The following is a 17065-nucleotide window of genomic DNA, read 5'->3' as shown; positions in this document are numbered from 1 at the left end:
GCTTCCTTCCAGCCCTTCCATGTCACTTATTACTCTCCTCCAGCAGACGTGGCCACTGTTAGCTTGCAAAGGCAGCTGAGTGTAGGGGTTGGACAAGGTCTTATTAGAGTTAGCAGACCTAGATTCAACTTTGGAGCCCCGCCATTCACCAGCTGCGTGACCTAGGACAACTTACTTAATTCCCCAGGCCACGGTTTTTCCTCATGTGTAACATGGAGATGATGTCTGACTTTGAGGATTGTTCATGAGGACTGCATGTAATTGACTGATCGAGTTTAAAACTTAAGTTTTATTTATTTATTTTGAGAAAGAGAGAGAGAACCTGTGGGGAAGGGGCAGAGAGAGAGGGAGACAGGATCTAAAGCAGACTCTGTGCTGACAGCAGTGAGCCTGATGTGGGGCTCGAACTCACAAGCCGTGAGATCATGACCTGAGCCGAAGTCGGACGCTTAACCCGCTGAGCTGCCCAGGCACCCCCATTGAGGACTACATCTTAAAGTGGAAATCTGTTATCTTGTAGAAACTTGGACACACAGTATTTCCTCAGTAACTAGGTGATGGTGATGCCTCCTGATCCCCCTGTTTATGCCCTGCTTTTTAGCCCCTGGGCCTTTGCACATGTTGTACAAATTCTTCTTCACTTCCTACCTGGATATTTTCTCCCATCTTTCAGGTCTGCTACTCCAGAATATCTCTGGGGGCACCTGGGTGGCTCAGTTGGTTAAGCATCCGACTTCGGCTCAGGTCATGATCTCACAATTCGTGAGTTTGAGCCCCACCTTTGGTGAGCTAAAGCCCCGCTTCTGGTGAGCCCCACTTCTCTCTCTCTCTCTCTCTCTCTCTCTCTGCCCCTCACTCACTTGCACCCTCTCTCTTTAAGAAAAAAAAGAAAAGAAAATCTCTGTTCTCCCGTGCCTAGATTTGATGTACCTCTTATGTGTCTGTAGAGCAGGGTTTCTCCACCTTGGCATTATTGACATTGTGGACTTTAACATAATTCTTTGTTGTACAGGCTATCCTGCCCGTATGCCATAGGATATCTAGCAGCAACCCTTGCCTCTGTTCACTGGATGCCAACAGCATACCTCCTGTTCCCCAAGTTCTGACAACCAAGGATATCTCCATACATTGCTACAGCTTCCCAGAGTGTGTGTGCGTGTGTGTATGCATGCGGAATCGCCTCCAGCTAAGAACAACTCTCATTACAGCATTTATCAAAGCATATTATTATTCCTTGTTTGTCTTTATCTTTCATTAAGCTTTAAAATTTCTGCCAGGAATGAACTTACCCATCTCGATCACTATGAAATCTTTAGTACCTTGCATAGTGCTTGGCCCCTGATGGTACCCAGCATCCACTCACTAAGGAAATTGCAACCTGTTTTCACTAACAGTCTAGAATTCTCTTATTCTTATCTTTCCGGTTTACCCACTTTGCCGGTGCCAAGCGAAAGCCCGATAGCACTTTTTTTTTTTTTTTTTTTTATTGCTACTTTCAGCCTGTCAAGCATTGCTGAAGAAAGCCACAGAATGAATTCCACGGGAGAGTGGTACCGGTCACCTTTGGTTGTTTAGAAGTACTGTTTAGCAATTCTTTCCTTTGTAGTTGACCGCCTTCACCACTCAAGGCAGGAATTTTACTTCCCACGCTTCCCCAGCTCCGCTGTTAGCTCATCACTCCATGGCCAACCTATGTCACTGACATCACAACCAACTGACAAGAGCCCCTTCACCACCTTTTCATCCCTCAAACGTGTCTTCTGCTCATTTTTTCTTGCTCATCTGGCCCTCTTCCCAAGATGGATCTCTTTCTCTAAGTTCTTGAAGCCTCCTGCTTGGAGGATTTCAGGGAGTCTGAGCCATTAGTCACCACATCTTGTATCTTCTGTCCCTCCCTCTCCTCTGTTTCCCCTGTCATCCTGTCTACAGCTGTTATTCTTGTTTAAACAAACAAGAGGCAGCCTTCCCTTGATTAGCTTCCACGTAATTGCCTACCTTCCCACCGCCATTTTACTGGCGGACCTTTCAAAACAGGCGTTCACCTTCGAAGCTCTCTGTTCCCTTCTGAACACACTGCAGTCAGGCGTTCAACAAAATGTAGTCTGATTTCATGCTACTGAATTGCTCACTCAGTGGTCACCACTCATTTCCTGATTACTAAACCCGGTGACCTCATCTCTGCCTTCATTCGACTCCAGCTCTGCCGTCTAGGAAGCCATTGGCTGGCCTGTTATAAACACGTCCTCTTTTCCCCTTGATTTATCTGATATTTACTCCTGTGGGAGTCATCCTCTTTGTATGCTTTTTCTTCTCCTCTCCATCTCTTTTCTCTTATTTTCCACAAGCCTTCAACACCGACATTCCTCAGTCAGGAGTTCCTTCCACCCGTGTCGTCCTAATTGCCAAGAATTTGTCTCTCCAAAATCCTCCCTTCATTGGAACACCCCCACCCTGTGCCTTTAGCTGTACCAGCCCTCCTGAGCACCACACCCCCGTTTCTTGCTGCTCCTAGACCCCTGTATATGGGTGATATTCCATTAGCATCTGAAAATCTGCACAAATTATTGTTCCTCTCTATTTTCCTGTCCACCACTCCTTTTCCTTCTACCATTTTCTGTATTCTCCTTGGATACTGGCTCCCTCATCTTACCAACAGCCCTGGCTCACAGCCTCTAAAATATCTTGGCTTCTCCCCATCCCTCGCTCTCAACATCCAATCAGTTGCCAAGCTCTCGGTTTTTTGAGTCTTTTCCTAAGCTATGCCCACCCTTTCCTTCCTGGCTCAAGTCCTAACATACTGTTACGCAACCTATGTAGATGATTGCATTAGCTTTCTACTGGTCTTGCTCAGGCCTCTTCCAGTTCCAGTATATCTTTCCCACTGTTGCCAAAGTCCTCCTCAGTTGTAACGCTCCCTGTTCTGGGAGCTCCCTTCTTGCAGTACAATAAAAGCATGACCTGCCAGATCTTTTACAATATGTCCCCCCACCCCCTGCTATTTTTCACTACACTCTTTCATATGACCTGTGCTGTTTCCTGAATGTGACCTACAGTTTTCCTGAATGTGACTTACAAGGTCAGGAATGTGACCTTCCTGAATGTGACCATGAATTTGCTTATGCTACACTTTACAGCACTGTATTGATCTATCTATTCAACCTGTGAGGCTCAACTCAGGTGGCAGTCTTCCCCAAAGTTTTCCCCAGCCCCTTCTTGTTTGAATTAATCTCTTCCTCCTCCATATTTGACTGAGCTGTATAGAATTTTGGTAGCTGTTTACATAGCTCTCACCACCAAAAGACCTTAAAAGTCAGGTCTGTGACATCTATCACTATATCCTTCACATGTTCATTGCACAATGTTTGTTGAATTGAATTAAAGTCAATTGTTAGCTTTAACTATGAATATGAATTTTGTAATTAGTGCTTTTAAAAATTTAACAGTTAAGAACAAAAGAAGCTATTGTGTATTGGGAATCCAAGGCATTTTTCATTCAATTAGTAAGTAGTGCAGAACCGATTTCTAAGCATCATTGAATTAGTAATAATGCAGGGACTGATTTCCAAGCAGTTTACAAAATACAATGCAGATCTACTAGTTTTTATCTCTCAGGGATGTTACAACATATTAGGGATTTTGCTTCGTGAGAGTAAAGAGTAAAATGGCATACATATTTTAATTTTAAAAACAACTACTTGATTGTTGAGCCCCTCTTCTATCTAGTTCCTTGACTGTTGTTGCCATCTAGTGTTCCATTTTGCATATTGCATTCTAAGTAAGTACATGGAATTATTTTATGTTATATACTTACATTGACAATGGCAGTGAAAACCTAAGGATTTTATAAGAAAATAAATCTATAACACGAGAAAGTTGTAATGCCATGCATAGATTCAGCTGTGGAATCGCTCTATTCTACCACTTTTTTTTTTTAATTTTTTTTTACGTTTATTTATTTTTGGGACAGAGAGAGACAGAGCATGAACGGGGGAGGGGCAGAGAGAGAGGGAGACACAGAATCGGAAGCAGGCTCCAGGCTCTGAGCCATCAGCCCAGAGCCCGACGCGGGGCTCGAACTCACGGACCGCGAGATCGTGACCTGAGCTGAAGTCAGACGCTCAACCGACTGAGCCCCACCCAGGCGCCCCATCTATTCTACCACTTTTAAAAAAAAAAAATTTTTTTTTAAAGTTTTTTATTTATTTTTGAGACAGAGAGAGACAGAGCATGAACAGGGCAGGGGCAGAGAGAGAGGGAGACACAGAACTGGAAGCAGGCTCCAGGCTCTGAGCCATCAGCCCAGAGCCCGATGCGGGGCTTGAACTCACGGACCCTGAGATCGTGACCTGAGCCAAAGTCGGATGCTCAACCGACTGAGCCACCCTAGGCGCCCCTCTACCACTTTTTTTTTTTTTTTTTAACGTTTATTTATTTTTGAGACAGAGAGAGACAGAGCATGAACAGGGGAGGGTCAGAGAGAGAGGGAGACACAGAATCTGAAACGGGCTCTGGGCTCTGAGCTGTCAGCACAGAGCCCGATGCAGGGCTCGAACTCACAGACCGTGAGATCATGACCTGAGCCGAAGTCAGCTGCTTAACCAACTGAGCCACCCAGGCGCCCCTACCACTTTTTAAGTCTGTGATCTTGGGCAAGTTACTTAATGTCTCAAAGCTGCTCAGTTTCTTCAGCTGAGTGATAACAGCTATTTAAAATTCGGGGCACCTGGGGAGGCCCAGTCATTGAAGCCTCCAACTTCTGCTCAGGTCATCGTCTTGCGGTTCATGGGTTCGAGCCCCGCGTTGAGCTCTGTGCTGACAGCTCAGAGCCTGGAGCCTGCTTCAGATTCTCTGTCTTCCTTTCTCTGTGCCCCTCCCCTGCTCATACTCTGTCTCTTTGTCTCAAAATAAATAAACATTTAAAAAAAGAACTATTTAAAATTTAGCAAGAGTGTTAAATAAATTGACCCATCTAAGCTATTTAGCAAAGTATTTGGCACATAGTAAGTGACTAATAAATATTTTTGGTTTTCTTTGAAATTGCAAGTCTTTACAACCAGGGATAATTTTAAAATAGAGGAAAAAAAATAACCTCAAAAAATGAGGGTGGAAAAGCAGAAGTTTTGTAGTGATGCCTTGGTAAAGCTTCAAGATGAAGAGGTTAACCAGGCCTCAGACCTGCTTGCTTCTATTTGAAGAGAAATTGTTGCCTTTGGCATGAAGTTATCATGACCATCTCTATAAGGAGATAACCCTCCAAGGGAAGATTAAAAAAAAACAACAAAAATCCCAGGAGGTTGAATCAATGTCCCCCAACTTTTTTCCTTTCCAAATTATTATTTTTCTTACACTATAGTAGAGTCAGAAAGGTGAAAATTATAAACCTAAAGTAAAAAGATCAGAAAGCAATCGGCCATTTGATCACAAGCACAGGCAGAGAACATATGCTTCTTGATACGTAGATTATCTTCCACAAAACAAAAATCATAAACATCTTGAAAATGGGAGATAGAGACTGATAAGTTTCTAGTAGCAAGTTTATAAATTGAAAATCAATACTTTTCATTATTCATGAGTTAAATGCTTAAAACATGTTGACAATCATTTTTATTTTGTGGGTTGTAGTTCATCAAAATGAAAACATTGTCACAAGTTTTCACGTGAATTTTAAATTTAATTTTTTAAGTATGAATTCTATTATTTCTCATAAGATCTTGAATTCTTGAATCATGAATTTTTTGATCATGAAGGTTTCTAGGAACCCAACTCTAACACTTGGGAAGGACTTTCATGTGTCCTAAAATAGATTTCCTATTTTGAAAAATTTAGTTGACGAGATATAAATTTGTTTTGGAAAATGTTTTGACCCCATTAAGACCCCATTTGGAAAATTTTTTGACCCCAAAAAACTTGTTGGTTTAATAAAACTAGAACTGGGCATATCAAGTCCAATAAATTATGTCTTAAAAAGGGTGTTAATGTGGCCAGCACAGAATAACCACAAATGAAATAAATGTCCCAGAAGAGAAAAGGTTCCTTGAGGATTGAGTCTACCGGGTGGGGGAATAGTATAATTCAGCTCCTCAAGAGCCACAGCCATTTCCACTGAAAAGGGGCCGTGCTCAGGGACTTGAAGAATCCACCCTCTTGGGAGCAATAGCAGCTACAGGTCCCAAATCATCCTGGTCCCCTCTGGACATCTCTCAGTTAGTTGTCACTGACCATTTACTGACCTCACTTGTGAGAATTCAGTTATTATGCCTTTACCAGATGGTTAGACAAGCAGAATCAGGGAGGGATTCCGGAAACTAGGAGAGGGAGCCCTGGAACAAAACAGGGAAGCTTTAATGGAAAGAGTGTATAAATACTTGTTTAGTTCTCTGTGATCTATCTAGTGTGTGAGGTCCGTGGTAAGAGAGATACCTCTAGAAAGATTAAATCACTTTTCTAAGTACAAGTGTTACTGATCCTTAATTTCTTCATTGTGACCAGGCATAGATATGAAAATCAAGACAAATAAAAGTATGCCTTCACACTTCCTCATCATCACCTCTCCGTGGTGGCCAGTCCTAACCAGGAGAAGGCCATCCACAGAAACCGAGGCTTCAGCATTGCTTTTAAGTGATTTACAACTTCTTGCTTTGGACTTTGTGTTTATAACGTCTTACCTTGGCTTAGGCCTCTTATCCTGTCAGGATCATTTACTGTTCCTTGTTCCCGAATGGACTGAACTTCTTGGAAGTGATTCTTTGGTTGCTGTTCATGTTAACCTGATGTTTAGACCTTCAGCAGTCGTGTTCTGCTGTTCCTGTGCTTAATAATGTTGACTCCTGAGTTGTTGTTCAATGAAAAAGCTTTATATACAACAGTCATTTTATTCTTTCATGCCAGTTGTATTCTATCTGCAAAAGTTATGAACATTTTTATTAGGTTCATAGAAAATCTTTTTCACAACAGCAATTGTGTTCTGAAGCACAGAAATCTCAAATTCATAATCTATCAAGCTCTAAGGGCTTAAATTATAGAAAAACTATGCTTTTTCACTTCTTTTAAAATCTAATGTAAAATTTTATTTTACAGGCATCCTCAACTAGAATTGGACTTGGGACCAAGTCCCTGGGAGAATCATTTTTCAGTTACTGTATATGCTTGTCAGTTAATCTGAGACAATTAAGTTTTACCCTCATATTTTATAACTAGGAGTACAGCAACTTTCCAGAAGAGTTTGAAGGAAATTAGGATTTAATGCTTTCCAGATGAAGAGAAGAAAATTCACCTGTCATACCCTAGATTATTTATTGTTTATATTTATTGTAGCTTTCTCCAGAGGGAAGCAGAGCTACGCATAAAGCCTGTGGTGCTTACTGAGACAACAAATGTGACCCTATCCCACTTGTAACTTGATACATACTTACACAGTTTGTAGGTCATATGAGACTTGGGTTTCTTGGCTTCCCAATTTAGGGGAATGTAGCTGTTGAATGAGGTGGATATTGGATATTAGATAAGAGCCACTGGAATAAGACACCATAGAATGACTCAGATTTCCTGTCAAGCACCTTAGCTGTATAGGGGTTTTTTAAAATTGGGATTTTGAAGCTAGTTTATTATTGGGTGTTACACATAAAGACACTGTGAATGTAGTCAAAAGGAAGTTAGAAAGTTTTTACTTCTAGAAATCCAGAGTGGGAAATTGAGACTAAGAACAATTATGGACTCGTAAAATACCAGCGGTGAAAGATGGTACTTCTTAGTTCATAAAACTAGGTAGTAAATGCTCTTTTGAGTCTTTCCTTGTCTAAACTTTTTATTATTACCTAATTTTTACTTTAGTTAATCAAGTTTCAGGAACCTCGATTATTTGATAATGTTAAGAATAGATGCCTGTATGTAATAACCGACTCATCTCATTTTCAGTTTTGATCTGTTTAACCAGGAGCAAATGAAAAATCAGTTAAACTGGAGACTCACATATTTCATTCAGTATAAACATGATATATAATTGAAATATAATATGAGAATGCTTGAGTTTTCTGATGCCCTTTTCCAAATTTGGACTCATCTGTGGCCTTCATCGGGGTCCATTAATCTGAATTCTTTTAGTTGCTTAGTTAATACAGCGTTAATTATGAAAATTGAAATACGTGAATAAATGTACCATTTGAATAGTATTTTAGATGTGTAATTGGTATTGACAAACGAGTATAAAATTGTTCTAATGGGCTTTACAGCGAGTTGTGATGATTTTAAGTAAAATCAAGGCTTAATTATCTCATTTTCCCCTCACATTTTCCAAACTCTAAGACCCCATTTCCCTCCATCTTACTTTGGCAGGCTTTAATCCAATGTGAACAGTTGAAGAACGAACTGGAGAGGCAGAAAGAGCGACTTGAAAAAGAACTCGCATCGCAGCAAGAAAAAAGGGCCTTTGAGAAAGAGATGATGAAAAAGGACCTAACAAAAGAAAAGGAGGACCTGGGATCAAAGGTACCTGTGGATTCAGTTTGTTCCCTGCCCTGCAGCAGAAATGTTTGTGGTGATGTCACTGATGGTGCTATAGGCTACAATTTTTGAGTGAACTCTAAATTTTAAAAATCTTGTAAGTAGCCAATTGCTTATAATTTAGAGTTCAGAAACATTTTCCATTTTTCCAATGTATTTCTCGAGAAAAGTATATTCTCGGACCTCTCCAAATAAAACAGTCAATTGGATTCCATGCTGTGAAATTGTAAAATTTGCTTTGATCCCTCCATTCTGTTTGAGTCCCTGTCTCCTGTTTCTCAGAGGAAAGGAGGTGCTCTGTGGATATATCCAGATTTTATTTCAACCTGGGTGAAGTCAAGGAGCAGTGACTCCCCCACCTTATCCCCCACTCTCAAATTAGACTTGCAGAAGATAAAACACATGTAAGAAACCAAGTGGCCAAGGAAAAGTGATTATGTACACGGTACAAAGCAGGTACCCGATGAATAATGAACATAACCGGATGGATGAATAGAAGGGAGAAGTGAAGGGCCAAAAGAACAGCTGGCCTGAAATGGGCAGTGTTTGGGAAACAGTAAGAAACTGGAAGAGAGAGGGGAACCTGGTTAAGGGTCTGACTCCTGATTTTGGCACAGGTCATGATCTCATGGTTTGTGAGGTCGAGCCCCACGTCCGGCTCTGCACTGACAACGCGGAGCCTGCCTGGTATCCTCTCTCTCCCTCTTTTCTGTCCCTCTCCTGTTCACTCACTCTCTCTCTCAAAATACATAAATAAACTTAAAAAAAAAAAAAAAGGAACTGGAATACAGAGATAAGTGAAACCTAGCTTTCAAGTTGCTCTAACAGTAAAATTGAGCAAGATGTGGTCCATGAAATGACCAAAACAGCAGTTACATGTTGTTGTTGTGTTTACGGCAACTCGCAGCTTGTACCCTGAATGCTGTGCTATAACATTCTAGTGTGTGATAATGACCTTATTCAGCACGTGTCTCTCCTGAGTATCTGCTATGTGCAAGGCAACGTAATCCTGAGGATGCGTAAAGAGAAAAATCACCAACTCTGTCCAGTGAATTTGAAGTCTTACGGGTGCCTGAGGCATTTACTGTAAACTCCCTTGTCTTATCCTTTAAAAAAGCAAAAGTGTGCCTGTGGAAAGCCCACTATGTGTCAATCAAACTTTACCTTCTCTGGCCAGAATTGGTGATCTGAGCCTTGCGGATGGCACCAAGGTGTATCATGGCCTGAGTGTCCACGGTGCTCTTGCTGCTTTCCAGCAGTCCTGCCATGCACTCTTCTCTCCCATTCACTCAGCATGGGGCAACAGATAGTAACTGGAGGGCTTGGGGGTGTGGGTGTCCCAGGACCAGTGCAGTGCTGCTTACAGAGGAGGGAAGAGGAAGACACTAAACACACACTTCCATAAATGAGTTTTTAATTACCACTGTGATAAAGGCAAAAAAGTACAGTATAGGGTACCGTGAGAAAATCTGACCTAGTCTAGGCAGCCATGGAAGACTTTCCTAAGAAAGAGATTTTCAAAATGAGACTCGACAGCGATGAGTAGTAGTCAGGTGAAGAGTTGAGGGGAAGAGTTTCAGACCCAGGGAAACAGCACCCCCCCAGACTCTGAAGCTAGCAAGCATATACTTTTTAGGAATTTAGAGAAGGCCCAGGTGACTGGGGCATAGGACGTGGGGACAGTAGTGGGAGATGAGTTTGGAGCAGTATGCAGGGACCAAAGCAGGAATGACCTTAAAATCCATGTGAAAGATTTTAAGTTTTATCCCAAACCAAGTGGAAAACCATTGAACACCTTGAAATTGGGCAGCGTCATGCTGCCATTTCTATTTGAGAACTTCCATCTGTCAGTAAATTGGAAGAAGACTTGGAATAAATGCCTGGAGATCAGGTGGGAGGTAATTATCATAGTCCCAGTGGAAATGATGGTATCTTGGGCCCATTTTCAAAGACTATTTTTTTTTTTTTGTTTATTTATTTTTGAGGGGGGGGCAGGGGCAGAGAGAGAGAGAGAGGGAGGCACAGAATCTGAAGCAGGCTGCGGGTTCCGAGGTGTCAGCACAGAGCCCGACACGGGGCTCGAACTCACAGATCGCGAGATCATGACCTGAGCCGAAGTCGGACGCTCAACCGACTGAGCCACCTAGGCACCCCCAAAGACTCTTGTAAATCACTTTTATTCTCCTCAAATTCTCTACTATATCACACTCCCCTCATTCTCAGCAGAGTCTTACTTACCTAACAAAGAAAACTGAAGCCAGTGAGTGGTAACCACTTCAATATTTATCTTCCCCTCACCTGTGCCTTAAAGTACGATTTCACCAGCATCCCAACACAACGTTGTCAGAATGGGAGAGGCCTTGCGCTCATTCTTTCCCCTTGCTCTCGGTCCCTTTCTCTCCCTCTACCTCAGGGAGCTTCCTCCTTCTCAGGAAAGTCCCCTCGAGTTTCTCTCACCCATTGAAAGAAACAATCTTTCTTCTAATCCAATGGTTCTCAATCTTGGAGCCACAGAAGTTCCAAAATCTCATTGTCCCAAACCAATATGTGAAAATAACCGTGGGTAGGATTCAGGAGACTGGATCCAGGTGACTCCAGTGTGCATCCCAGGTTGGAAACCACCTCAGTAATTCCATGTGCCTCCTTACCCTTGCCCTTTATGGTCCAGTTTCTTGAGAGGTCTGTCTGTACATGCTGTCTTTGTGCTCTCTCCTCTGATTACCTCTTCAGCCCCTGCATTTCAGCTTCTGTGCCCACAGCCAGTGGAATTACCATTGCTATGTCCTCCTTGTGCTAATTTTAGGGAATATTTGTTCTTATTCTCTTTATTTTTTTTATTTAAAAAATTTTTTTCAGTGTTTGTTTATTTTTTAGAGAGAGAGAGAGACCACAAGAAGGGGAAGGGCAGAGAGAGAGGGAGACACAGAAACTGAAGCAGGCTCCAGGCTCCGAGCCATCAGCACAGAGCCTGATGCAGGGCTCGAACTCACGAACTGTGACATCATGACCTGAGCTGAAGTTGGACGCCCAACCGACTGAGCCACCCAGGTGCCCCAGTTCTTATTCTCTTTAAAAGATTCTCTTTCCAGGGCACCTGGGTGGCCCAGTTGGTTAAGCCTCTGACTGCTGATCTCAGCTCAGGTCTTGATCTCAGAGTGGTGAGTTCAAGCCCCAAGTTGGGCTCTGTGCTGGGCATGAAGCTTACTTTTAGAAAATAAATAAATGGAAGGTTCTCTTTCCTTGATTTCTCTGGATTTCTTGATTTGGGAGGATGATAATGTGTGCCTTTCAGTTTGCTCAGAGTTTAAAGTGCCTTTGAGACAATGAAGGAAACGCATCCAGAAAGCAACTTGATGGAAAGTTCTAGAGTTTAGCAGAGAGCATTATATTCTGATGTCTTTGGCATTAGAGTGGCTCCCGGTTTCATGTATGTGACATCGATTCCTAGATCCTCAGCTCTCTAGTGATCTCCTAAACCAGCTTCTCTTGCCACGCTCCCTCTCCTACGGGAGATTGCCCAACTCTGCAATCTCGCTGGCATTTTTGTCTCCATCCTCTCCGTTACCCTACTCATCACGAAGTCACCAAATTCTAGAGATTCAGACACCTAGGAGTTTCCCATTGCCCTGTCTCCCTGCCATGCATATTGTCACCCCTGGATGACTTCTACAGCCCCGAGCACTCTCCTTGCTTCCCGTGTCACCCCTAAGCCACAGCCAGGATGGTCTTTCTAAAACAAACCAGGCAATATGTCAGTCTCTTGCTTTGACATCCTTTCCTGTCTCCCTGCCTCTCCTTGGATAAGATTTTGGATCCTTAAGCATTGCACACAGATTCTGCATTTCTCTGGCTGTCTTTGGTTTCCCAGTCTCAACTCCCTTCACCTTTTTCCTTGCATCACCACCATCCTGCTCTACTATTTTTCTTTCAGGAGTTTCCATGTGCTTTGCCCCTTGCTTAGAGGAATCTTCTGCTCTGTGTCCTTCCTAACTGATCCTTCAGAGTTCTTCTTGAGACCACCTACTTTCAGAGATGAATTCGGAGTCTCTCCTATGGTCTCCTGTGACTCAGTTAATTGCAAATTCTTGTTGAATTGTTTGTCTCCCCCAATTTACCACGAGTCCCCTGAATGTGTGGTCGCTTAACATCGTCATTGCTTGGCACATCCCACTCACATAAAATGTGCTCCATGTGTATTTGTTGAATGAATGAATGTAACACAGGGGAAGAAGAGAGGCCCTGTGCCATTGGAAACATGTGACTAAGAGGTTGTGAATTCAGAGGATCAGAACGGTCTGTGTCTGCCTGAGCTCATGGAAGATCTGGGGAGGAAGGTGGCATATGGACCTGTACGTAGGATTCGGAAATACAGAGCATGAGGGAAGGGATGCTGGCTGGAACCAACAAGGATAAGGCGTGGAGGGAGGGGACTTTGTGAAGTGAGTGTTGTGCGTGTGACAAAGAACAGGACCAATAGCAAAGACCAGCTATTATTCATGCCTGGGAGACTCTTAATTTGGGGGCTGTTCAGTGGAAACCTTTAGCCCTGCTGAGCGGTTCCACTTGAAAAAAATATGGTGGTGAGAATTCCTGATAAGGAAGGACAAAGGAAGGCTGAGAGTGCCAGGCAGCATTCCAGGTGCTCTTGTATAACAGCCTCTTTCTTAACACTAATAATTATTCCAGGAGCAAAAGTGGCAACAAAAGTACAATGTATGGCTGAGACCCAGTCATGTGTCTTGCCCTCAGTGAGCCTTGGCTGGCATTTCATCTCGAGGTCCTGCCCTAAGTAAAGTGTCTGAATGAAGAGCTGAAAGTGCTTCTCACATTCTGGCAAGTGCTGTCACCAGGAAATGGCAGAAAGTGGCTTTGGAGTCAAAGGATTCAGAGTTGAATCCAGTCTGACCTTTGTGTGACCTTGAACAATTCTTTTAACCTCGCCAGGTTTCAGAGGAGTAAATACTGGAGTTGATCTACTCAAGGAACTGATGGGCTTAAATAAGAATGTCTCGGAAGTACCTGATGTACCTCGCTTAGAGCGGACATTTAATGGCTTTCAGCTTGAGGCTAGTATCATTCTTACTGCACAGAAGGAGGAGTAGGCTGAGTGGATGGAGTTCTTGCACCTGCGTATTAGCAAAGCAGGCAGATTTGAATATAAAGCCCGGCTCTCCTTTTTATTCATTAGCTTGAATGCACGTAGGCAAATTTCTGAATTTTCAGAGTCTCCTGGTTTTTTTTTCAACTGAAAAATTAATCCCATATAATTCCTTCTCCAAGGGGATTAAAAGAGAGAACGTGTATCCCACTGCCTAGCACAGGAAGTGTATCCAGGAGGGAGACAGAACAGTTCATCCTAACGCTGGGAGAGCTCTGTAGTTTGTGTTAAAGAGCCCCCTCTCGCCACCCCCCATTTCCTAGCAGTAAGGAACGCTTGTAAGACTTTTAGGCTTTCCTTCTCTCTTTTTGTTCTTTTTTTCTTTTCTTTCTTCTTACTCATTCTCATTAAATTTCGTGTGTGTGGGAAGCTCTCGGAGAGCAGATGTCTTCTACCTAGACAGATTTCGAATCATTCCCCCATGAGCAGGACTTGCTGTGAGTTTGTTTGCTGTCTTCTGTTATGGTCCTTGGCTGCACTGAGCCCCTGGGTTTGTTAGTTCAGTGGGCCATTGATCATATTTATTGAGCGCCCCCTATGGTCTACCCATTTTTTTCAGTTGGTTCCCTTGATAATAGTCCATCACTAGAATTCTTAACTCTTGCACCCGTTGTATAGTGAGTACCACTTTCTACCGTGTTCAGTACACTAGGGACCACCTTTGTATAGAGATTTCCATCAAGCTGTCCCAGCCTGGGTGTCCTTGTCTCTTGCTTGCCCCTGTCAAAGTTTAAAGGACTTGCCTGATGTCAACGCCCCGGACATCCAGCAGTGTTGCAGCTGTCCGTGTTACTTGTGTCTCCGCAACAGATGTGGATGGAGACGCTCCTGCGGTGTAATGTTGACTTCCAGATGGTGGGCGTGGGGAAAAAGGAGGTGTGACAACAGGAGCGGAGGCCTCAGGAAGTGGGTGACAGGAGGGAGCAGACAGGTAGTGGGCAGAGGGAAGAAGTGATGGGTGGCAGAGGGAGGGAGTCAGATGGAAGGAATGTGATTTGTTACACGCTTATTATAGAAACTGACTCAATTTACAGTTAGCAGGTAAATGTCTGCATATTTACTGCAAAAACCACCAATGTTAATATGTTTACCATAAGATACATCTTCACACAAATATGATTTTTAGTAGCTGGTAATTAAAGTTTGCTGCTGTGGTATGGTTCCAGAGAAGCTAGAATTACATTCATAATATGGATACTCATGAACCTGAATTTTCAAATTAAGGATATAAATTAATCTTGTTATTTGCTGCATTTAACTTCTTTTGAATTTCAATTTCAAGTTCAGATTATAATGTGAATTAGAATCATTTGTAGCTGGGTATTAGTAAAAGTAGCTTTATGTGCAAATTGGACTTTTAGCCAATCTTTCAACCATAAGAAGGACATGTAAACAAACCATAAGTCAAATACACAATTCCCCACAATCGCCAGAAAAGTTAATGAATGTATCTACCATTTAATTAGAAAGTAGCTACCAGGGCTGATTATTTCATATGTGTCAACTTTAGTTCGTTATGTAATTCAAAGGCAATCTTGATCTGTGTCACAAAATCCGAGTTATTGATTTCAGTTGTGAAAACTGAGTTCACACCCATGTCAGTGTGCAACGGTAGATTTAAAATGTTATTTCAATTTTGTTATGAGTTCTTGTTTACCAGATTAAAAACTGATAGATATCTCTGCGTGTTTCACTCTCGAGGAAGGTAGCATTTCTTCTTCACGTCAAAGCTGCTAATACAAATAAGAAATTAAGAGTCTAGGAAATTTTGACTTACTGGAGCAGAGTAAAATGTAACCGCAAACAAAAAAAAAACTGTAAAATGGGTTAAATCTAAGACCTAGAAAGCATTTCTCACCCTGAGAAGAAAAACTAAGAACCTGAGATCCGTAGAGTGGAGTGCTCCTCAGAAGAGCTGTTCATTCCAGTGATCCATTCTGCAAACATTTGGTGAGGAATACGCCCTTGAGCAACTTGCAGTCTAACGTGGAAACAGACAACTAAACAGAGTGAGATAAGTACATCATTGGAAGCGTGCAGACCTTGCGGTGTGATGGAGATATATAGAAGCTGTTGTGGGAGCCATACACCAGAGTGAGAGTCGAGATATGAAACCACATGACTGCATGAGCAGCAAATCCGTGAGAGTGGATGTCAGCTGCAAACAGCAGACATGGCCCCCCCAGGACACAATAGCTGAATAGCAACCCTGAGTGCATCAAGGGCTCCTATTCTGTGCTGGGAACAAGGGGTCAAAGAAACTTCCTGGAGGAGAGGGGATAATGGCTGAGAGGGGAAATAACAGGAGCGCTGGTGGTTTTGTGTAGCAAAGTGAAGTGCATAGAGCCTCCTCTGTTGGTGTTGGGGGGAAGGAGAGTAGGATCCATTGAATCTCCGTTGCTCTCTTTAAAGAGATCTGCCTCTCCAGCTCTCCCGACCAGTCCTTTTATCCTTCCATGTGAGAGAAGAGTTCAAGACTTCTCTGATTGCTTGACATCGCCCCTGAAATTTATTTGTATCAGCCTCTTCCACAACTTTTCACCTTGAAGTCTCAACCCAAACTTTGATTTTATCATCTTGTTATGTATTTCCCCAAATGAGGGTAGAGACCCAGGAATAAATGGGAAGGAAGTACATATTTGAGTCATGGGGGACGGGTGAGTGGAGGAGGTGGAAAAATGGACATACCCGATCCACAGAGAAATGATCTAAGAGTGAACCCAGTGGCCACGTGAAGACTATTAATTCAAGATTTTTTTTTTTACATAGTGTCTTATTAGTCTGAGGTGCACCATACAATGATTCAGCAGTTCTATACATTGCTCTGTGCTCATCAAGATAAGTGCACTCTTAATCCCCTTCACCTGTTTCACCCATCACCCCTCCCCCCCCATCTACCTCCTCTCTGGTAACCACCTGTTTGTTCTCTGTATTAAGGAGTCTGTGGTTTTTTTGTCTCTTTTCTCCCTTTCTTTTGTTTCTTAAGTTCTACAAGTGAGTGAGATCATACGGTATTTGTCTTTCTCTGACTTACCGTCTCTAGGTCGATTCACGTTGCACGTGGCAAGATCTCATTCTTTCTTATGGCTGGGTCATCAGTGTTCTCAATATTTATTTTGTCAAATGCCATTATCATTTAGGACTTTCATTTCCTCCTATAGATATTGTCCCTGTCTCAAAATATTGCCCAACTGGAGGTCCAGGTTGAAAAGGTTACAAGAGAGAAGATTTCAGCTATTAATCAACTAGAGGAAATTCAAAACCAGCTTGCTTCCAAGGAAATGGATGTCACAAAGGTACAAAGTGAGATTCTAGTTTATAATTTTTTCTAATGCACAAAACTCAGAAAGAAGCATGGAATAGAAAGGTTTTGTTATTTAAGACAGAAAAGGTCCACCTAATGGTCAT

The 17065-nt window shown here is 42.5% G+C and overlaps 1 protein-coding gene across 4 annotated transcripts in view; it reads left to right on the top strand.

Annotated features, from left to right (window-relative positions):
* Window positions 1-17065, top strand: part of SDCCAG8 (SHH signaling and ciliogenesis regulator SDCCAG8) — a 253018-nt gene that overhangs the window by 68166 nt on the left and 167787 nt on the right. For all 4 annotated transcript variants that reach the window (XM_049633839.1, XM_049633837.1, XM_049633838.1 and 1 more), the window contains exons 10-11: window positions 8332-8484; window positions 16819-16953. In XM_049633839.1, the coding sequence (XP_049489796.1) occupies window positions 8332-8484; window positions 16819-16953 (288 nt within the window). The remainder of the gene's footprint in view (window positions 1-8331; window positions 8485-16818; window positions 16954-17065) is intronic.

Source organism: Panthera uncia, chromosome F1 (assembly GCF_023721935.1).
Source record: "Panthera uncia isolate 11264 chromosome F1, Puncia_PCG_1.0, whole genome shotgun sequence".
NCBI lineage: Eukaryota > Metazoa > Chordata > Mammalia > Carnivora > Felidae > Panthera > Panthera uncia.
Note: the sequence above shows the minus strand (reverse complement) of the source record. Positions and strands in the feature narration are given on the sequence as shown.